Source organism: Megascapheus bottae, chromosome 18 (genome assembly GCF_031878675.1).
Source record: "Megascapheus bottae isolate mThoBot1 chromosome 18, mThoBot2.hap1, whole genome shotgun sequence".
Lineage (NCBI taxonomy): Eukaryota > Metazoa > Chordata > Mammalia > Rodentia > Geomyidae > Megascapheus > Megascapheus bottae.
In genome coordinates, this window is record NC_143526.1 from 38,283,615 (window position 1) to 38,306,060 (window position 22,446).

Consider the following 22,446-nt stretch of genomic DNA (forward strand, 5'->3'; position numbering starts at 1 on the left):
CAGAAGAATTTTCTGGAGTCTCATCACCCCCTTGAGGAAACGATTTCAAATTTGAGTCTTGCAGATGACAAAACCAATTTAAAGTAATTTGCCTCAAATCTGGCACTGGAAACTTTTTTTTTTAAACTTTGCTGTTGCTTGCATGTGTTCCTTGCTGGTAGAGGATCTGTTTTCCTTCAGTTTTGTTTCTTTTCTTCTGTGCCAGTACTGGGGCTTGAACTCAGAGGGCCTGGACTTTGTTCACTGAAGTGTGTGTGTGTGTGTGTGTGGTTAATTGGAGATAAGTCTCACACTTTCCTGCCTGTGCTGGCTGCAAACCCCAGTGTTGGGCTCTCAGCCTCCTGCGTGGCCAGTGCCCGGCCTTCCTTTAGTTTCCTGCCAGGCAGTGGCAGAGGGAGAAGGCCGCGGGCCGGGCCCAGGGTCCCGGGACAAGGCCGCAGGGTAGACATCTTCCTGACCACGGTCACGGCCCCGGCTCACGTCCACTCCACTCCGGTCCCGAGGCTGGAGCAGGCCAAGTGTTCTCCTGAGCCCCGTCCCGGCCCCGGACCCCGCAGAACGACCCCCCTGTTCTCCTGAGTGCACGAGGAGGGGGAACCCGGGCAGGGCCCCGCCCCCCCCCGCCCCTCCACCTCCCCGCCCCCCCACCTCCGTCTCCCCTCCACCTCCCCGCCTCCCCTCCCCTCCCTGCACAATGCGCCTTTCTCGGAGGAGACGCCGGCGCCTCCGTCCGACGCCCCCACGCCGCCGGCGGCCCAGCCACCCCACAAACCCACCGTGGAAACCGATTTCCGTCTTTTTTTTTTTCTTAAGAAAAACAAAACAGAAATCCAACGAAGAGCTGAGCGCAGCGCGTGGCTCTCCCCCCCCCCCCCCCCCCAGGCCCCGCAGCCTGGCTTCCCATCCCGGCTTCCCATCCCGGCGAGGCCAGCGCGAGCGCCTCCTCCCCACGGCCGGCCGAGTGCAGCAGCGAGGGCTGGGGGCCAGGGCGCGAGCCCCCCGGCGCGGCGGCCTCCGGGGCCCTCACGTGTGGTGGGCCAGCTGGTTCTCCAGGTCCTCCAGGCGCGCTGTCAGCTGGGCCAGTGAGCGGTTAAGGACGCCTGTGTGGGGTTGGGGCCCTGCCGCCGCCGCCCCGGCCTCCCGCCGCCCCGGCCTCCCGCCGCCCCGGCCTCCCGCCGCCCCCCCAAGGATATGGCTCTGCGCCAGGCTCTCGAGCGCCCCCAGCGTGCGGCCCTGGAACTCCACCAGGCTGGCGCACTCGCAGGGGCTCCGGAGCTCGGTGCCCGCGCCGATGCCCTCCTCTGCAGCCCCGGGGAGAGGGGGGGCGTCAGGAACGTGGAGGGTCTACCAGGGCCCACCTTCCCGCTGAGAACGAGCCCAACCACAGAGCCCAGCCTCCCCTAGAGGTCTAGAGCTGGGGGGGCAACCTTGGACAGACGACACCCTCATTTCACAAGAGGGGGGAGGGAGGGAGAGAAGAGGAGAAGGGAAGGCAGAAAGAGGGAGAGGAAAGGAAGGGAGGGAAGGAGGGGGGAAGCTAAGGAAAGGAAAGGAGAGGAATTAAACTACATTCTCTAGGCCTACTCCAGCTCTACTGCCCTCTCTACAGGCAGGGCCTGATCCAGTGAAAGGAGAGTGACCTCTTGCACCTGGATTCGAGACCATGCTATAAAAGAAACTTTCTACATCTCCTATAAAATACAATGCACAGTAAACCCCCCCCCCCCGCCCACACACACACAGGTGACGCTTCACTTCTCCCCAGCCCCTGGAGGTCAGATGGAGTAGGAGACGTCTGCCCGGTACCGGCCAGGCCCTCCCCAAAGCCAGGGCTGCGAGTCTTTACCAAATCCATACAGTTGAACTCGATCAACCAGGTTAAGGGATCTAGGCTGTGACTTCACTTACAAACGCTAACTTCAGCTGTTGGGGGGGTTGTTTGTTTTTTTAGGGGGGGTGCTTTTTTTTTTTTACCAGGGCCTGAACACTGTCCTTGGTCTTTCTCAAGGCTAGAGCCCTACCACTTGAGCCTCAGCACCACTTCTGGCTTTTTTCTATGTATGTGGTACCGAGGAATCGAACCCGGGTCTTTGTGCATGCTAGGCAAGCACTCTACCACTAGGCCAAACTCCCAGCTCTAACTTAAGCTGTTTAAATCTTTCTTTTTTCCCCTTAAATAGCCCTAAACATTTACCCATTAGAGGAACGGTAGTTTCGTTCCGTGGTTTCTTTTTTCTTTCCTTTTTTTTTTTAATGTTTTAATATGCATAGGAACCACTTGATTCATGGGATCTGGAGATGGCAAGAAATGGCAAGGCTAAGGAGATACCAGGTGACAGCCCTGCCTTTCGGACCCCTAGACCACCCTTCACTTAGCAGTGAGCCCACCTCTCGGCTCCCTTCCTGGGCAGGGGGAGCGGCTGGGGCGACGGGAGGAGGAGGACGCGGGCGCTCGCGCTCGCTCACCGGGACAGATGCTGCCTCGGAGGTTCTCCAGCAGGGGCGTCATGGAGAGGAAGTCGGGGGCGTAGGACACGTGCAGCTCGGCGGGCTCGGAGGCGATCTCCCGCAGCTCCTCCTCCACCGCCTTGCCCACGCCCACGGCGTACAGCACGATGCCTGCAGGGACCAGCGGACTCTGGGCCTCTCTAGAGCTGCCTCCCCGCCCCCAGCTCCACCCAGGCCCAGAACCCACCTTCCTCCTTCGCGCGCGCTGCCCACGTGGAGATGTCATCCTGCGAACGGCCATCGGTGAAAACCAGCCCTACCCGAGGCACATTGAGGGCTCGAGGGCGGGCACCCTGCGCCTCGGAGAAGCTGTGCTCCACCATGTGCCGCAGCGCCAGGCCGGTCATGGTGCCCCGCTCCATGTACTCCACGCCCAGGACGGCCTGCTTCACCTCGGCCGCGGTGCCGTAGCGGCCCAGGGGGAACTCGGTGCGCACGCGGCTGGAGAACTGCACCAGGCCCACGCGGGTGCCCTCGGGGGACACGTCCAGGAAGTCCACGATCTGGTTCACGAAGCGCTTCACCAGCTCGAAGTTCTGGGGGCGCACGCTCTTGGAGCCATCCACCAACAGGACGAGATCCACGTGGCCTTCCCGGCACCCTGGCAGCAAGAAGGCTTGGATGGAGAGGTCAGACGCGTGACTAGCGATCCCCATCGAATCCTGCGCTCGCACACAGCCGCGCCATGATGCGTGCAAGCTTGAGTCTGCAATGTGCTAAATCAGCATCATCGTCTCCCTGCGAGCCCTCGACACTTCTGCGAGACGGTGGTACACACCAAGCACCTTTTAAAAACGTATTGAAAGTATGAACCCAGTTCTCAGCTGCCACCAATGATGCCGTCAGTTCCCACATTTGGGGAGATTACGGCGGTTGGCACATCTGGAGTGCAATGGATGAAAAACGCCTGGAAAACCACCCCCACGATCATGGTATCTCCCGGCCAGGTAAGCATGAGCATCTCCATTTCAACAGCCAGCAACGGTAATAATAACCGTTACAGCTAAAATGGGTTGTCCACTATATGCCTGCCATATTCCCAAGCATTATTGCCAATATTAATAACAGGACGTTGGGGATTTAGCTCAGTGGAAGAGCACTTGCCTGGCAAAGGCAAGACCCTGAATTTAGTCCTCAGCTCTGGGGGGAAATTCCAATATTAATAACAAAAACACCCTTTAATGACAGTTTATTGTGCTGTCTGATACTGTGTGTGTGTGTGTGTGTGTGTGTGTGTGCACTCAATCTATCCAATAATCTCTGACATCAAAGTATTGTCCTTGATTGCTATAATGTGAGGTCCTAAAGGACAAAGTGACTTGCCTCAGATTGACTATGAGTTGTGTCCCAAAGCTCAAGTTCAAGCTTCTTAGGAGCTTGGTCCCCACTGTAACAGGGATTGGGGGGGAGCCTTTGGGGGTTTTTTTGTCATTCATGGGACTTGAACTGAGGACCTGGGCTCTCCTTGAGCTCTCTTTGCACAAGGCTAGATCTCTACCACTTTGAGCTACAGCAACACTTCCGTTTGGGATGGTTAATTAGAGATAAGAATCTCACAGAATTAGGAGGGGGGAGGGAAATGGGGACAAAAACATTAGAAGGGGTATCAATGTGTGTGAAGTAATGCACCTACTATCTGACGACTATAGCTGTAACCCTTCTATTAATTACAATTTTTTTAAAAGAAAAAAAAGAATCTGGCCTGGCTTTGAACCACAATCCTCAAATCTCAGCCTCCTGAGTAGCTAAGATGACAAGAGTAAGATGTCAGTGCCCCGCTCAGTGTAACAGTTGTGAGCCATGGTGGAACCGTTAAGGGCCTTGAAGCCTAGTGGAAAATAATTAACCCCTGCAACTACCCCCTTAGAGATTATCTAAGAATGGATTACCATGGGGACTGCTATCACCAGCAGATGCTAACATTATGCTCTAGACTTCCAAAATGGTGAGTCAAAGAAGCCTCTCTTCTTTATTAATCACTCAGCCTCATACTAAGACAGCCATCCAGTCTATGTTACTTTGTTATAGAAGCCTTCATGGCTGGAGACAGTCTTGTAAGACACATAGAAATTTTTCAAGACAGCAAGTGTAGGGCAACGGGGACTACGAAGAGCTCAATACACTCAGGAAGGAGCAGACAGTGTGCCAGGAGACAGGCTAACAGGTTGGCTGAAGCTAGGTTGCACTGAGCTAAATTTCTGGTGCCAACCTATTGACCACAACAACCCACAGTGAAAAATAATGCATCACGATTCACTTCATCATTCCTGTGCAACTAAATCAGCTCGAGGAAGCAATGCTGACTCTTTCTATGTAGAAGAAACACTACTCTCTCTTCCAACCTTGTAATTTTTTTTAAATGCTCTAATTTGATTTCATTAACCACTAAAGTAGCTGTGTCTACGACTTGGAAAGCTCAGGGGTAAGATATTTGCTCTTTACTTAATAAGCTTTGGTGAGCCACTGATTGGTTTTGAGCAAAAGAGGAATTTGCTCCAATATGGAGTTTTAAATTAACCTTGGCAGCAGGGCAGGGCAAGGATTGGCTAGAAAGCAATAGAGGCAGGGCAGGAACATACACACACACACACACACACACACACACACACACACACACACTCATGCCACAGCAAGGGCAAAGTGAGGGTGCTCAGGATGTGACTCTCAGAGGCAAATGCAGGCAAAACACTCTCCATGCATAACTTACGGTCACAGCTCTTGCCATCTGCCTGAAGTCGCCGCCCCTCAGGGCACAGGCAGTGATAGGAAAGGCCCTCACTCACACACTGGAATTCACAGCCATGGTCCACACCATTGCAAAAGTCCCTGACTTAAAGGAGAAAGAGACTAGGATGAGTCAGGGTGGACCTCCGCCCCCAGCCAGATCCTCTACTGCAGCCCCCAAAGTCTGCAAGGCCTGTCACACCCTGGCAGCTCCTGCCATCCGGAAGCAGGTCATGGCCCTCTCTGCAGCGGCACCTCGGTCCCCCAAGGGTGCTGACACACTCGTGCTGGCAGCTATGGTTGCCGAAGCTGCAGTGGTCAATGACTGATGGAAAAGAAAAACAGGAAATCATTACTCTGAATGGAGCCATCCGAAGCTTGGGTGCTGGCCAGGGGATTTACTCACTCTTGCAGCTTCTTTGGTCCTGCTGGAGGGCAAAGCCAGGGCGGCAACGACAGTGATAGGAGCCTGGGGAATTGATGCAGTGGTGCTCACAGCCGTGGGTCCCTTCAGCACACGGATCAATGGCTGAGGAAGAGATGAGATCAGCCTTGTCCATGGATATACTTCTCTACCCATCTGCATGGTCACCTGAGGATGCAGGCATGTGTCCTAACCCCCTGTGGGGTGATACCATGATCTCTACTGACATAAGTCTCCTTCCTACAGAGTCAGGCAACCTCACCCCCTATCTTTTAACTGCCCATTGACTTAAAGGGGAGGAGGAGCTGAGGCCAATTGGCTATCTGGCCTCTATAACCTCATCTACAAAATGGGAATCTAAGAAAATAGCCGCTATTTATGAGTTCCTTCTGAGAAGAAAGGAGAAAAATCTATTGCCTTTTGCCCCCCAAACTGTATCCCCTCTTTGTTGTACTGGTCCTGGAGCTCAAACTCGGTGCCTTATTACTGATCCTTAGCTTTTTTCACTTGAGGCTATTGCACTACCCCTTGAGCCACAGTTCCACTTCTGGCTTTTTTGGTGATTAATTGTGGCTAAGAGTCGAGTGGACTCTTATTAATGGAGATAGAGTCTCACAGGCTGGCTACAAACCAAGATCTTCAGATCACAGCTTCCTGAGTATAGAGGGTTATAGACAGGAGCCGCTGGCACCCAGTTCCTCTTGAGTACTTAGATGACTTGGTAAGCAAAGATGGCCTCGAGCCAAGTGTAGCAGCTCATGCTTATAGCCCCAGCTACTCAGTATGAGATTAGGAAGAGGATGGGTCCAGGCCAGTCTGGACAAAAAGGAAGCAAGACCAGCTCAACAACCAAGAGCTGTTAGGTGTGGTGGTTCTCACCTGTAGTCCCAGCTACTTCAGAGGTACAAATGGGAAGACCACAACTCAGATTAGGTTGGGCAAAAACATGAGACCCTATCTGAGAAATAATAACTTATTCAAAAAGGGTTGGGGGGGGTGGATTCTCAGAAGGCTTAGGTGTGAAGGAGGGTTTTAGTTGATGGTCAGCTCACGTACAAAAGTTCACTAGACTCCATCTCTTGAGGCATGGCTCAAGTAGTAGAAATCCACCCTAGCAAGTGTGAAACCCTGAGTTCAAACTCCAATACTAAAAAAAATAAAATAAAAATAAACCGTGGTCACACCAAAGGCTTGCATGAGCTCAAGCAATAACTCCTGTTTCTAAGATTTACAAGTGAAGGAGGTGGGCACTTACTTCCAAACTTTGCCAGACTCATTGGTCTGATGTTGGGATAACAAGGAGCCCAAGAAGATACAGCAGTAATGAGATTACAGGGCAAGGATAGTTCTCACCAAAACAGCTCTTGTTATCCGCTGCTAGCTTGTAGCCAAAGTTGCAGGTACAGTAGAATGTTCCAGGTGCATTGACACATTGGTGCTGGCAGCCATGTCTCCGCTTAGCACAGAGATCCTCCCCTGAGTACACACAGAACTAGAATCAGCAGAGGACAGATTGGCAGAAGCCCCCAGTGAATGGGAGGGCTAGCTACGGACAGTGCCAGTTATGAGTCATTTTTTTTTTGTATATTCTGATCCTGGGGCTTGAACTCAGGGCCTGTGCACTGTCCTTGAATTTCTTTTGCAAGGCTAGCTAGCGTCCTACCACTTGAGCCACAACTCCACTTTGGGGTGGGAGTGGGGCTTGGTGGTTTATTGGAGATAAGAATCTTACTGACGTGACTGGCTTCAAACCTGATCCTCAGATCTAGGATTATAGGTGTGAGCCACTGATGCCTACCTAGCTAGACAGGACTCGCTTGAGAAGGGCCAATCCAGGTGGGAGGCTTGGGCAAAGGGTGGGGCTTCAGAGTCCCTGGAGTATATTGATTGGTAGAGCAAGAACACAGAGAGACTGAGTGTGCAATGACTGGAGAAGTACTAGACCAAGGTGAGTTCAATAACTCAAAATGTGACTTGAACAGATCTTGCAGCATTTACTCAAAAATGAAGTTTTAAAGGGAGCTGAAGCCACACACGGTGACTCATTCCTGTAATCCCAGCTACTCAGAGGCTGAGATTCAGAGGACCACAATTCAAAACTAGCCCCAAGATGAGAGTGCAGCCCAGTGGTAGAGTGCTTGCCTAACATGCATAAAGTCCTGGGTTTGATTCCTTGGTACCACATACACAGAAAAAGCCAAAAGTGGTGCTGTGGCTTAAATGGTAGATCCCAAGGGCAGTGCCCAGGCTTTGAGTTCAAGCTCCAGGACTGCCAAAAAAAAGAAAAAGAAACAGCTCTGGAGACCTCACTTCAACCCACAGAGAGAGCTGGGAATGTGCTTCATCTATCCCTTCATCATCCCAGCAGCTGGGGAAACAGCAAAAGCAAGTGGGAGGAGCAGGATCCAAGCCTGCTTAGGCAATTCAAGAAAAAGGGAAGGGGGGAGGGGCAGTGGGACATGGGTGGCTCACACCTGTAATCCTATCTATTCAGGAGGCTGAGATTTTTAGGATCATGGTTCAAAGCCAGCAAAAAGCCCTGAAACTCATCTCCAATGAACCACCAGAAAAAAACAGAAGTGGAGCCATGGCTCCAAGGGGCAGAGTGCTAGCCTTAAGCAGAAAAGCTCAAGGACAGCGCCCAGCCCCTGAGTTCAAGCCTCCACGGCTGACCCAAAAAAAAAAAAGTGGGGAGGGGAGGCAAAAAGAGGCTGAAGGGTGTAGTACCTGGTGCTAAAAGGCCTCAAGTTCAAACTCCACTAACACCAAAAAGAAAACACAAGAAAAGAAAATGGCTGAGTGTGGAAGAAGCCCTACCGGTGTCGGCAGGGCGTGCCTTCGTACAGGATAGCTCTGTGTTTTGAGGGACTGATTCGCCCAGGCTGGCCTCTTGCCTCAGTCTCCCCAGTACACGCAGGGATTATAAGAATCACCTCCATGCCAGGCAAAGGAGAATGATTCCTTTGGTGTTAGAGTTTGAAAATGTGCGGATTGCAAAACCACACCACTTGTCCTGGTGAGCAAGGGATGCGCTGAGGTTACTTCTTGGGGGACCAACAAGCTCAGCAAAGGCCGCCACACACCTCCCAGCAGGGAACTGCAGACAGCCATCTAGAGAGTTCTAGCCCCGCTGGACCCGGCTCTAACTCACCGCACAGCCGGCCCTGGAACTGTAGGCCAAACTCTTGGATCAGCTCGAAGGACTCCACCAGAAAGACGTGCTTGTCCAGCGGGGGTGACGCCATGGCGCGCAGGGAGCCCACGTCCGCGCGCTGCACCCCTACCGCGTAAATCTCGATGCCCCGGGCCCGCGCCTGTGCCGCCACCTCGGCCACGCGGTCCTGGGGCCGCCCGTCGGTCACGATGACCGCCACGCGGGGCACGCGCTCCTGCAGAGGACGCGCGCCCTCCGCCTCGCTGAAGGCCACGTTCATGGCGTACTGGATGGCCAGCCCGGTCATGGTGCCCTGCGCCAGCGGCACCAGGGCGCGGATGGCACGCTCCATATCCTCCCGGCGAGAGAAGGCGCCCAGCGAGAAGACGCTCTGCACTTGGCTGGAATACTGGATCACACCCACGCGGGTGGCGTTGAACCCCACATCCAGGCTGCGGAGGAGCCCCACGAGAAACTTCCGCATGGTCTCGAACTCGAAGGGGCGCACGCTGCGGGAGCTGTCAATCACAAACACCAAATCTAGGGGTCCAGTGTGGCACCTAGGACCTGCTGGGTAGACCAAGGAGGATTTTTGAGGATCAGCAAAGGCTGATCACCAAGGAGACACCCCTCCACTCCGGGGAAAGCCAGAAGAGGAACACTGCCCAGCAGGGCATTCATCTGGCCAACCCTACTTTGCAGGCACGTTGTGGCGTCCTCTGCTCCCCTCCTTCCCCTGCGAGGTCTGGGAACGCCTCACCTGCAGATTGGAGCTGGGCTTCCCAGGCCTGGAGAAGGAGCAGCAGAATGGGCAGTGGCCAGCAAAGGGGGCCCCTCATGGTGCTTGGGCAACAGAGAATGGATTACTCGATGCCTGGAAGGAGGAGCACAAGGAGGGAGGGAGAAGTAGTGGGTTGTGTTTGTGTAGTGTATATGTGATCTGTTTCATAGTGGGAAAAAAATGTCTCCACTTGGACATTTCTGGGCAACACACGAAGATTGTTTGTAGAGTTACAGAAAGTTACATGTTGCAGAACTGTAAGATGGTAAATAGAAAAAACAGACTGAAAGAGTACAATAGTTAAGACAAAAAGTTAATCTTTCCTAAATGCCCAGATTAAATGCATTGTGACATTTATTTGTTTTTATTTATTTTTTATTATTCGAACAGGGCCTGCTCTCACTTGGCTTCTTCGCTCAAGGCTGGCACTCTACGATGTGAGCCAACCTTCATGCTCAGCGTTTTGTGGTTAATTAGAGATATGCCACACAGACTTTCTTGCCCAAGCTGGCTTCAAACCCTGATTCTCAGATCTCAGTCCCCTGAGTAGCTAGGATTACAGGCAGGAGCTTCTGGTGCCCAGAGCCTTGTGACATTTAACCCTTTCTCTATTTTTTTTTTTTTTTTGGCGATCCTGGAGCTTGAACTCAGGGCCTGGGCACTGTCCTTGAACACTTTTTTTGCTCAAGGCTAGCCGTCTACCACTTGAGGCATAGCACTACTTCCAGCTTTTTCTGTGCATGTGGAACCAAGGAATTGAACCCAGGGCTTCGTGCATGTTAGGCAAGCATTCTACCATTGGGCCATGCTTCTGGCCTCCCTTTCTCCAATTCTTACACTAAGCTTGGTGTCCGCACTGGACAGATGAGGAAACCCAGGCTTGGAGAAGTTTGACCTCTGGTACTCAAATCATGTGACAGTCAGGTGGGTGCTCCAGGGAAAAGCCCTGTGCCAACTGTGAGCCAGCTGGGGTCTTGAGCCCTCTTCTCAGGAGAGATGAGCCTCCACAGTTGCGACCTCTGTCTCCACCCCTTCCCTGTACACAGGAGCCTCTGTGTGGGCTGTTTCTGAAGTCCCCAAAGGGACCCCACGCACAGGCCAATCGCAGGTGGCAAGAAAGGCCAGGTCTGGGAGTGATGGGACAGCAAGCCAGCCATACCCACCACACCATGCACAAGGCTGGTGCCTGGGTCCCCAGAAGAGGCCGCCAGGGGGCGCCTGCTGGTCTAGGTGCTATGCTAGGTGACCCGTGGGAAGGCCACATCTGCCCAGCAGGTGTCCTTGCCTGAGCAAACAGGGGCCCTGGAGCCCCAGGGGCCTTGTAGATAAGGCCTGGACAAGATATATACCACAGGAAGGAAGGAAAGAAGGTCGGCAGCAGAGGTGTACCAGGCTCGAGGGACGGCAGCACTGAACACACCCAGAGGGCAGCAAGAGAGTGGCCAGGGCCTCGCCAAGCAGCCATGGACCCTATGGGGTCAGCAGGTGAGCCCTGACTTTCCTACTGCCCCTGGCCACTCTCCTTGAAAAATCCCAAAGAGCCCTTCGTTGTACAGATGAGAAAACTGAAGCCAAAGAAGGCAGCAGCCCCACAGACAGGGCGAGGCCCACAGCTCCGGTTCTTCCCCTGAGCCTCCTGGCTCCTTGGACACTGGGAATCACTAAATGTCTTTTCCTGCCAGTCCCCACCCCCTCCCCCTCATACCTCACGCAGAGGCTGCAGGCTGCGCTTGCTAGCCCTTTGTCAGTCACTATTTCTTGGCACAGAAAGCCATGAGGCCCCTAACCCACAGCAGTCCCGCCCCTCCATTCCTGAATGGGCCCATTCTGAGCAGAGCTAGGGGCCTGCAGCTCACTCCATGCAGCCTTCCGGTCCAAGATTCTTCTCCCCCCTCTCTCCCTCCTTCTAGACATGGTACAGGAATGAAAATCCCTGTGGCAGGGCCCACAGGATTTTTAGGGAGGGTGACTAAGCTGGCTGGACCAGCTGCTGGTGGAGGTGGAAGGGTGGGTGGAGAATGCCTTCTCTAACTTGGCCAGCTGCGGCCTGAAGCACCACCAGTCGCATGAAAAGGCACATGGAATGTTTGCCATCGATCACCTCTTCCCAAGAAGCCTCTGACCCCCCAATTCTTGATCTGCCCTATCCTAGACTTGGTTAGACAGACATCCCGTTGGTGCCTCCACCACTGCCAATCCCAGGAATCCTAGAAAGTCAAAACAGCTGATGGCTCATGCCACCCAGATGGCTGTTTGATCTGAAGATCACAGTTCAAAGCCAGCCTGGGCAGAAAGTTCATGAGAGTCTTAGCTCCAGTGACCCACTTGGAAGCTGGAAGAGGAGCTGAGGCTCAAGTGGTTAGAGCTAGCCTTGAGTGAAAAAGCTAAGGGATAGCGATCCGGCTCTGAGTTCAAGCCCCAGTACTAACACAGACACAGACACACACACACACACACACGCACACACGATGGCCTCATCACCTTTGTAGCCTCCTATTTGGCAGTGGGGGCTATGGCTGGAGGGTAAGGGGGGGTCACCACTCGAGGTCCCACAGTGCGACTGTGGTGACGGGGCGGACACTACCACCCAGGACTCCTCTGGGGAAGTTGCCCTTTCCAAGGAAGCCTGGCAAATGCCCTGGGGACGCTGTGTGACTAGTTCTTCCTAAGCTGGCAGAGGACTGGCACCTTGTGACCCTGTGGGGACGCGTCCCGATCCTCGGGGGTGGGAGGAATGGGGGAGGGAGAGGCCCTGTTTCTCCGGGTGGCTAAATGTGAGGGGGGATCCCCGCAGACCCCTCACCGCCCCCAGGCCCTTTGACTCACCTGAGCCTGCCAGACCGCTCGGAGGCGCGGCTGCGGAGCGGAGCCGACGGGCGGAGCCTCCCGGGCAGCTGGACCAGGTACCGGCGTGGGCAGCGCGCCCGGGGTGGGGTCTGCCAGGCGGCCAGGGCCGGGCGAGCCGGGCGGCTGCATTTAACCCGGGCGGGCGGCGGGCGGGGAGGGGAGCGGGCCCGCGTCCCGGGGGGCCGGGGCGGGGCGAGCGCGGCGCCCCCTTCTCCCACACCTTTGGCTCCGCGCGCGCGCACGGACGGGAGGCGACGCTGCAGCCGGAATGTGCTGGAAGGATTTTCCCCAGCAGAGCCCCGAGAGGCGGGGCGGCCCAGGCTCCGGCGGCTGCGGCTGCCCGACCAGGGGCACGGAGCCGCCCCTTGCAGGAGTGAGGAGAGGCCTGCGTAAGAGGGCCAAGGACTCCCCTCGAAAGACAGCCCCGACGTCCACCGTCCTCCGTGGGCCTGGGCCTGCCAGTTCCCGCATGATCCGGGCAATTGTGCAGGTTTGGGGGACACCAGCCCTCACCCACCGAACCAGGCCCATCCTGCAGGGCCCATGCAAGGGGTTTCTGACTGAAGGGAAGGAGAAGTATTGCTTTGACCCCCGAAAGACTCCGATGCTGGTTGGGGGCCCTTGGCTGCCTGCAAGGAGGTCTGTGAGCAGGCGTTTGGGGGCGAGGCAGCCAAGGGGATGTCCCTCAGGGCATTCTCCTGGGTGGGACAGGCCAGCTGCCAACCCCACACAGCCCACCTCCGTCCCACAGCCACACACGTGCCACCTTCGCTGCACAGCTGTGTCTCCTAATGGCCTAAGCTCTAACAGCCGGGAAGCCAGGCCCACAGGGCAGCATCTGGGTGGTCCCGAGGGGCTCGCCGCAGGCTCCACGGGACAGCCCCAAAGCCCAGACTCTTACACCAAGTCTGCCCCTTTGCCCAACCACAGGGTGAGGCCTCGGGAGGCAGAGCAGAGGGCAGGCCCACATGGCACCTCACTAATCTGATTGATGCGTGGGCCCTGGGCCACTCACTGGACCCTTCACTGTTCCTGCTGCCCCCTGCTCCCACTCCTAGGTCACCCCCCGAGCAGGCCACCATCCTGAGGGAAGGAGTGCGCAGGTGCCTGCAGCACCACTGTGAGCAGACAGTACGGATCCTGCACGCCAAGGTGGCCCAGAAATCTTACGGAAATGAGAAGCGGTAGGTGCCTCCGAGACCCCACCCAGCTCTGCCCGCCTCTGGCCTCCCAATGTCAAGCCCCAAGAGTGGGGCTTGAACTCAGGACATAGGTGCTGTTTCTTAGCTTCTTCACTCAAGGCTGGTACCCTTCCACTTGAGCCACAGCTCCACTTCTGGTTGTTTGGTGGTTAACTGGAAATGAGGGTCTCATGGACTTTTTCTCTCAGAACTGACCTGGAACCAAGATGCTCAGATCTCAGCCTTCTGAATAGCTGGGGTTACAGTAACGAGCTGCCTGTGCCTGGCCTCTTCTTCTACTTCAGAAAGGTTCAGGCCTGAGACACCAGCTATTGCCCTGTAGTGAGCCTGCACCTCAGCCAGTACTAGCCCCCACGATGGTTTCTAGCCGAACCTCCCAGTGACTCTCCCATCCCCGCCTGTAATTTATTCATTCAGCTACTTAAGGGCATTGCTGACAACAAAGACTGCTCCCATAGTATTTCACTCAAATGAGGAAGAGACAGCAAACTCCACAAACCAGCAAACAAGAAACTTTACATTGGCCGGGAGTTTGGCCTAGTGGTTAAAGTGCTTGCCTAGCATGCATGAAGACCCAGGTTCGATTCCTCGGTACCACATACATAGAAAAAAGCCAGAAGTGGTGCTGAGGCTCAAGTGGTAGAGCTCTAGCCTTGAGGAAAAAACCTAAGGACAGTGCTCAGGCCCTGAGCTCAAGCCCAGGACTGGCAAAAAAAAAAAAAAAAAAGAAAGAAACTTTACATTATGAAAAGAGTAAAAAGGAAACTTGAATAGGGTAATGTCATTTGACTAGGAAAATCAAAGGGGGTGAAAGAGCACTTTAGGAACTAAGATGCAAATATTAAAAATTAGGCAAGAGGACATGGAGTGTGGCTTAGTGGTAGAGTGCTCGCCTAGCATGCACAAAGCCCCAGGTCAAAGTCCTAGGTACCACGTTCTCAGAAAAAGCCAGAAGTGGTGCTGTGGCTCAAGTGGCAGAGTGCTAGCCTTGAGAAAAAAACAAATTCCAGGAACAGTGCCAAGGCCCTGAGTTCAGGCCCTAGAACTGACAAAAAAAAAACATTGGGCAAGAGCCAAGTGCCAGAACCTCACACCTGTAATTCTCAGGAGGCTGAGATTTGAGGATCACAATTCAAAGCCAGTGCAGGCAGGAAAGTCCAGTAGACTCTTTTTTGTTGTTGTTGTTGTTGTTTTTTAATTTTTTTTATTGTAATTAGTAAAAGGGTTACATGATATTTGCCAGATAGAAGGTGCATTAATTCACATACATTGATACCCTTTCACATGTCTTGGTACCCATTTCCCTCCCCCCCCACACCCCCCACCCGTCTTGGTTTTCCCCCCTTCCCTATCAAATTTCAAATATCCAAATACAAATAAATTCAATATATCAGATAACAAAGTGAGATACTATACCAATATGAGATAACCAAGGGACAGCAAAGGAGATGAGAGACAACAAAGTACATTAAGGACAACAGTCATTCATTATATGGCTTTCCAGTAGACTCTTATCTTCAACTAATAACCACAATACTGGAAATGGAGCTGTGGCTCAAGTGGTAGAGTGCTAGCCTTGAGCATAAATGCTCAGGGACAGTGCCCAGGCCCTAAGTGCCTAAGTGCAAGCCAAGGACACACACACACACACACACACACACACACATACACAGAGCAAGAGATGATAAGATCTAGGTAATGCATGTTGTAGCCCCAGGGAACAGAATCTGGGAAGACCATCAGGCTGCACCAAGGAGGCCTGTTCAGGCACTATAAAGAAGACCCAGTGGCTAGAATTAGGGGAGGAGGAGGATTTGCAGGCAATAAATTGAAGATGTAAGCCATATTATGAGGTCTTGGAATTTTAAACCACTGGAGGAGGATGATTGGACATGATTTCATTCATGTCTTAAGAAAAATAAGCACTCTGGCCTCTGTGGGGCAAAAAAATAATTTGAAGGCGTAGAGATAGGGAGAATGGCTGGAAGGCTGATAAATGTAGTAATGACTAAGAGGTGGAGATGGTAAAGGATCCCATGGATTTTGGATATGTTTTGAAGATGGAGTGGGCAGGATTTAATGAGGTTTGAACGAGATTTTTTAAAAAAAAATTTTACTTTTTTTTTTTGCCAGTCCTGGGGCTTGAACTCAAGGCCTGAGCACTGTCCTTGGACTTTCTCAAGGCTAGAGCTCTACCACTTGAACTATAGCACCATTTCCAGCTTTTTTTCTATGTATGTGGTACCGAGGAATTGAACCTGGGTCTTCATGCATGCTAAGCAAGCACTCTACCACTAGGCCAAACTCCCAGACCAGAACGAGATTTTTTTTAAGGGGAGGAGGGAGTGTTAATGGAGGCCACAGCCACGGAGGAGCTAGGGAGAGGTGGAGGGGCCATGGAGGTTCTTAGGGGCTGTGTGTTTACAAGACAGTGGAGTGACACAGCACTCACTTGTCTCAAAGATTCTTCTGTCCCCCGCCCTGTGTCTACCTGGCCGGTCCTGGCTGGAGGGTGAAGCCCGCACAGGGTCAAGGTGAGAGGGTGCCCGGGCCGGGGTGGGGGTGGAAGGGCTGTCCCGCCTGTGTCTGGACGGAGCCCAGCCCCCCCCCCCCCCAGCACAGGTGCAGCCCGCTGCGCCCTCTGGCGGCCAGAACCAGGCCTGCAGGCGCCCGAGCGCCCTGCAGCTCCCGTCCCTTTCCAGCCCACCTGGCGGCGGACTCGGGCCCCACAGTCTGCGGTTACATGGGACTGGACGGCGCGTCCGGCAGCGCCGCCGAGACGCAGAAGCTGAATTTCGAGGAGCAGCCCGACTCCAACGTAAGAGTGCACGGGAGAGGGCTGGAGTCCGGATGTCCCTTAAGGGCGGGAGGTGGGTGTCTCGGTGGCCGAGGACCGGCGTGAAACAACCCCCCCCCCCCCCGCCGCCCCGGGAGGCGCTAGGAATTCGGCTGTGCCAAGACCCTGTACATCTCGGACGCGGACAAGAGGAAGCACTTCCGGCTGGTGCTGCGGCTGGTGCAGCGCGGGGGCCGGGAGCTGGGCACCTTCCACAGCCGCCTCATCAAGGTCATCTCCAAGCCCTCGCAGAAGAAGCAGTCTCTGAAAAACACCGAGCGTGAGCAGGGGCGCGTGGGGAGGGGGTGGAGCCAGCCGCGTGGGGCGGGGCCCGGGGACTGGGCGGGGCTCAGGCCTGGGCGGGGTCCGGGCCCTGGGCGGGGGCGGGGACTGGGCGGGGCTCGGGCCTGGGCGGGGCTCGGGCCTGGGCGGGGTCCGGGCCCTGGGCGGGGCCGGGGACTGGGCGGGGCTCGGGCCTGGGCGGGGTCCGGGGACTGGGCGGGGCTCGGGCCTGGGCCGGGTCCGGGGGACTGGGCGGGGCTCGGGCCTGGGCTGTGGAGCCCACGGGAAAGGGAAAGGGAAAGGTCTGACCAGGCTCGACGGGGAGGGTGGGGGCGGAGAGCACGAACAAATGGACGACAGGTGCCCAACTGGGGACCAGATTACAAGTGAAGCTAAAAGGGGATTAGCCAGCCGGGCACCAGTGGCTCACACCTAGCTACTCCAGAGGCTGAAATCTGAGGACCGCAGTTCAAAGCCAACCTGGGCAGAAAAGTCCAATTAAACACTCAAAAGCCAGAGTGGAGCTGTGTGGCTCAAAGTGGTAGAGTGCTAACCTTGAGCAAAAGAACTCAGAGGCAGTACCCAAACCCTGAGTTCAAGTCCCACAACCAACCTGCGTCCTCCCTCCAAAAAACAACTTTCCTAAACACAGCAAGGAAAGAAGGGAGGGAAGGAGGGAGGGAGGGAGGAAGGAAAGAAGGAAGAACAGACTTGGGACTAGCCCATTCATGCTTACTTACCTCAGACCACCCACCTAGAAAGTAGCTTGTGGGAAAATGACCTGAAATCACTGACTCCAGAACCAGTTTTCTGTACCACATGTACTTTTTAATTTTTTGTCAGTCATGGGGCTTGAACTCTGGGCCTGGGCACTGCCCCTGAGCTCTTCAGCTCAAGGCTACCACCCTACCCCTTGAGCTACAGTACCACTTCCTCTTTTCTAGTGGTTAATTGGAAATATGAGTTTCACAGACGTTAGTGCCCAGGCTGGCTTTGAACCATGATCCTCAGATCGCAGCCTCCTGAGTAGCTAGGATTACAGGCGTGAGCCACCACATGTACTTTCTGTTTGTCTCTAACTCTGTAGACTTTCACAGATCCAGCAGCGTTCTGTGGGCCATTGGTATTAGGGCAGGGCCCTCAAGGGGTAGTAGCATAGTGGGATGGTTATGAGTGGAGATTCAGGAGCCCAGAAGTCTGTTTCCATCCTGCTGTGTCTTGCTAGCTGTGGCTCTGAGCATGTGCTGTGGGTTAAGACAGATAGAGACCAAGTCTGAGGACCACTGCCCTGCTGTTTCGCATCTCAGGGTCTTCGCTTGAGCAGCCCTCTCTGCAGTTCCCACCTGCCTCATGCTCCCCTACTCAAGGCAGGCTTCCTTCCCTCACCCCTCCCTACAGCATTCTGGCATTTTGTAGCTATGAACTCTTCCAAGGCAAAACTGGACCTGATTCACACCTTGGTACCTAATACCCAGCATAGTTCCTGTCACAACCCAACCCTGGTAACTCAGTGAGATTTGAAGAAACTGAGGGATAGATAAGGACAGGAACTAGCAGAAGCTCAGACACAAGACTACAGCAGACATTGGAGAAATAGCTGTGAAATACCATCACGCAGATCCAGGCCAGTGGGTTTATTGCCCAGGCTGACCCAGGGTCCAGAGGATTGGCTATGATCTGGTGAGTCCCACCCAGAGACCACGCCGGGCCAGCACCGACTTGCCTTCTCCACACAGTGTGCATCTCCTCCGGCTCCAAGGTCTCCCTCTTCAACCGCCTGCGCTCCCAGACCGTGTCCACGCGCTACCTCTCTGTGGAGGACGGGGCCTTCGTGGCCAGCTCAAGACAGTGGGCTGCCTTCACTCTCCACCTGGGTACGCTTTCATCGTGAATCACACTCAGTCTTCACCCCAGCTTCTCCACGAAGGTCACCTTGGCCCTCGGTAACTGAGCCTCACAAATAAAATGTCTTGCCCTTGGTCTCAATGAGATGGTGGTGGAGTCAGATTACTCTGATCCCCTTCGAATGATCTGTACAGGATTAGAACCTCCAGCCTTAGCTGCTTCCCTGAGGGCCAACCCTTCTCACAAAGCCTATCGGGTAAGGAGGCAGGATGTTGGGGGGCAAAAATGTTGAATCCTCAAACCTCTTTCTTCCTTTCTTTCACCCCCAGCTGACGACAAGCACAGCTCCCAAGGGAACTTCCCCCCTCGAGAGGGCTACGTCCGCTACGGCTCCCTGGTGCAGCTCGTGTGCACCATCACAGGCATCACGCTGCCGCCTATGGTATGAGGAAGAACACAGGGGTCCCCCAGATCCAAGGGGAACCAGGGCCCACATGGGCAGGGCTGGAGTGTGAGGCCTCACTCTGGGCATGCTCAGGGCTCTGTGTGTCTCTGCCCTTGTCTACACCACCAGAATAGCAGAGAAGGTTGGGGGGGGCAGCCTCTGGGGACCTGGTACCTCACTCACCACTCTTCCCACCGCCCTTGGGCTGCAGATCATCCGCAAAGTGGCCAAACAGTGCGCCCTCCTGGATGTGGATGAGCCCATCTCCCAGCTGCACAAGTGTGCCTTCCAGCTCCCCGGGGCCGCTCCAGGTGGGGCTGGCAACTACTTGTGCCTCTCCACAGAGAAAGTGGTACAATTCCAGGTGAGATGCAGAGGTGGCCAGCCCCCAGGGTGCCTGCCGGGAAAGGAGAGGCAGAGAGGCGGAGGGCGCGAGGGCATGAGGGCGTGAGGGCATGTCACACTGCCTGCTGCTGCCCATCAGTGCAGCCTCACCTGGGAAGGTCAGGATCATAGGCTGTCAGGACAAAATCATACAATGGAGAGAAGAAAGGGGTAATTACTACTTTCCAAGGACTATTGGAATCATGGAGTGTGGAGTCCTAATTGCAGAATGAGCCAGGCACCTGTGTCTCGTGTTTGTAATCTTAACTACACAGGAGGCTGAGCACTGAGGACCACAGTTTGAAGCCAGCCTGACTTATCTCCAATTTTTCCAGCAAAAAGATGGAAGTGGAGCTGTGGCTCAAGTGGTGTAACACCAGCCTTGAGCAAAGAAAGCTAAGGGATAGCACTGAGGCCCTGAATTCAAGCCCCCCAAATTCAAGCACAAAAATAAAAGTACAGAATGCATATAAAAAATCATAAGTGGCCAGGAGTTTGGCCTAGTGGTAGAGTGCTTGCTTAGCATGCACAAAGACTGAGGTTTGATTCCTTGGTACCACATATATAGGAAAAAGCCGGAAGTGGTACTGTGGCTCAAATGGTACAGTTCTAGCCTTGAGAAAGTCCAAGGACAGTGCTCAGGCCCTGAGCTCAAGCCCAGGACTGGAAAAATAAATAAAATAAAAAATAATAAGTAAGCTGGGCACTGATGGCTTATATCTATAATCCTAGCTACTCAGGAGGCTGAGATCTGAGGATTGTGGTTCAAAGCCAGCCTGAGTACTAATGTCTGTGAGACTCTTATCTCCAGGTAACCACCTGAAAACTGAAAGTGGCACTGTGGCTCAAGTGGTAGAGCATTAGCCCTGAGCTGAAGAGCTCAGGGACAGTGCTCAGACCCAGAGTTCAAGCCCCACAACTGACAAAAAAAAGATTAAGCAAAGATTATTAGATTCATAAAATGCAAAAAGTATTGTGGGGTATGGAAAATATTGCTCTTATTAAGCAGTATTACCCCCAAACTATTATCATAGAATACCAGAGACAAAATCACAAGGCCAGGAGTTTGGCCTAGTGGTAGAGTGTTTGCCTAGCATGCACCAAGAACCATAGAAAAAGCCAGAAATGATGCTGTGGCTCAAGTAGTAGAGCTCCAATGTTGAGAATGCCCAAAAACGGTGCTCAGGCCCTGAGTTCAAGCCCCAGGACTGGGAAAAAATCATAATATGTGCGAATTATTGAGCCATATTTTTCCCAAAGAATATTAAAATTGTAGAATATCGAGACATAAAATTGCACAGTGTTAAAAGGTAGACTCATAGAATCCTACGAAAACAGGCTACTAGAATCCAGCTGGTTTAATGAGCTTATTTAATCCTACTTAGAAGGCTAAAATCTGAGAATCACAGTTCAAAGCCAGCTTGTTCAGGAAACTTCACAAGACTCTGCTCTCCAGTCAACCACAAAAAAGCCAAAAGTGGAGCTTGGCCCTGGTGGTAGAGTGCTAGCCTTGAGTGAAAAGCTACCAGACGGACCCTGAGCTCATGCCCTTTAGTATCAGCATAATAGAAACTCACACTCACACTGCCTGAGTCTGGAACTCAGCTGGACCAGGTGAGGAAAGCCAGGCACTGTTGTCTCCTGGTCACTGGCGGCCACCACGGAGGCTTCTGCCCCAACCCTGGAACCTCCTCCTAGGCCACTCTCTGCCCCAAGGAGGCAAACAAGGCCCTGCTCAATGACGGCTCCTGCTGGACCATCATCGGCACGGAGTCCGTGGAGTTCTCTTTCAGCTCCAGCCTGGCCTGTGTGTGTGAGCCCGTCACGCCTGTGCCCCTCATCAGCACCCTCGAGGTTGAATTTGGCACTGGGAGGGGGTGGGGTTGATGGTGAGGGAGGGCAGTGGGCTCCCATCTCAAGTGTCCTACTCTCCCCAAGCTAAGTGGCGGGGGCCACGTGGCCACGCTGGAGCTGCTTGGAGAGAATTTCCATATGGGACTCAAGGTGTGGTTTGGAGATGTAGAGGCAGAAACTATGTACAGGTATGGGGTAGGCTGGGGTGATTGGGAGACAGCTTCCTTTGGGTCCCAGGGAGCAGGGGTGAGGTCTACATCCTCAGAATCCCCACAGGACTAAGCCTCTGTCCTACCCTCCCCCACACCCCTCAGGAGCCCCCGGTCCTTGGTGTGTGTCGTGCCAGATGTGTCTGCATTTGGCAGCGATTGGCGCTGGCTTCGCACTCCCGTCACAGTGCCAGTGAGCTTGGTACGCACCGACGGGCTCTTCTACCCCAGTGCCTTCTCCTTCACCTACACCCCTGAATACAGCACACGGCCAGCGCTGCCAGGCGCCCCAGAGCCGGCCACTGATGCTGACGCCCTCCTGGAAAGCATCCACCATGAGTTCACGCGCACCAACTTCCACCTGTTCATCCAGAGTTAGGTGCTGCCCAGCTGTCTGGGCTACCCACCACCTAGGTCTGCTTCCTTGCACCTTAACTGTGAAAGGGCAGGAAGGAGAGGCCCCAGGCCAGGTCTTATGTAGCTCCCCTTAACATGTGCAGGCAAATGCAACCTACGGAGATCTCTGTGTCCGCTGTGTGTGTGTCTCTTGTCCCCATCATTGGATCTGTACACTTACTTATAGCTTCTCCTCCTGCCATCTTTTCTTTTGGGGCTCTTCCAGCGTCTCTCACTCCATTTTACATAAGCTGCAGAACCAAGCCTGGAACACTTGACCTTCAGGTATTTACGATCCACTGAAAGAGAAAACACACAGCTTCGCAAGGCTAGGCGTTAAGGCATGGAGCCCTGGGCCTTCCTGGAGTACCAGATCTGACCTGGAGTGCCAAGTTCAGGGACACTAGGTGTCACCTGGAATAGTGGAATAAGCTTATGGTACAGTGTCCTATCCTGAAGTGCCAGGATCTGCCCTGGGTGTACTCACAAAGGCTGGAGCCAAGATACATTACTTGTCTGGTTTGTGGGGGGGGTTTTGTTGCTGTTGTTGCTTGG

At 54.1% G+C, this 22,446-nt stretch overlaps 2 protein-coding genes and 1 non-coding gene across 4 annotated transcripts; 1 reads left to right on the forward strand and 2 right to left on the reverse strand.

The window, feature by feature from the left end:
• Window positions 1-1,023: 1,023 nt before the first annotated feature.
• Matn4 (matrilin 4) lies at window positions 1,024-9,649 on the reverse strand. Its single transcript, XM_090352721.1, has 10 exons — window positions 9,571-9,649; window positions 8,808-9,377; window positions 7,010-7,132; window positions 5,639-5,761; window positions 5,435-5,557; window positions 5,216-5,338; window positions 2,696-3,109; window positions 2,467-2,619; window positions 1,194-1,301; window positions 1,024-1,082 (listed from the first exon to the last, which is right to left on the reverse strand). Exons 1-10 carry the CDS (start codon window positions 9,647-9,649, stop codon window positions 1,024-1,026), a joined length of 1,875 nt encoding a protein of 624 aa, XP_090208847.1.
• On the reverse strand, window positions 3,307-3,463 carry LOC150050527 (U1 spliceosomal RNA). The gene has a single exon (XR_016538785.1). It is a non-coding gene; the product is annotated as a U1 spliceosomal RNA (small nuclear RNA).
• A 1,405-nt stretch (window positions 9,650-11,054) lies between the features above and the next one.
• On the forward strand, window positions 11,055-21,874 carry Rbpjl (recombination signal binding protein for immunoglobulin kappa J region like). 2 transcript variants are annotated; one of them, XM_090352865.1, is made up of 12 exons: window positions 11,055-11,076; window positions 12,386-12,494; window positions 13,497-13,622; window positions 16,104-16,174; window positions 16,343-16,458; window positions 16,582-16,756; window positions 18,495-18,632; window positions 18,933-19,045; window positions 19,260-19,412; window positions 21,131-21,286; window positions 21,371-21,474; window positions 21,601-21,874. In XM_090352865.1, exons 1-12 carry the CDS (start codon window positions 11,055-11,057, stop codon window positions 21,872-21,874), a joined length of 1,557 nt encoding a protein of 518 aa, XP_090208991.1. The 2 variants fall into 2 exon arrangements, with proteins under 2 accessions (XP_090208991.1, XP_090208992.1); XM_090352866.1 differs by having other exon boundaries at window positions 21,604-21,874.
• Window positions 21,875-22,446: the final 572 nt, after the last annotated feature.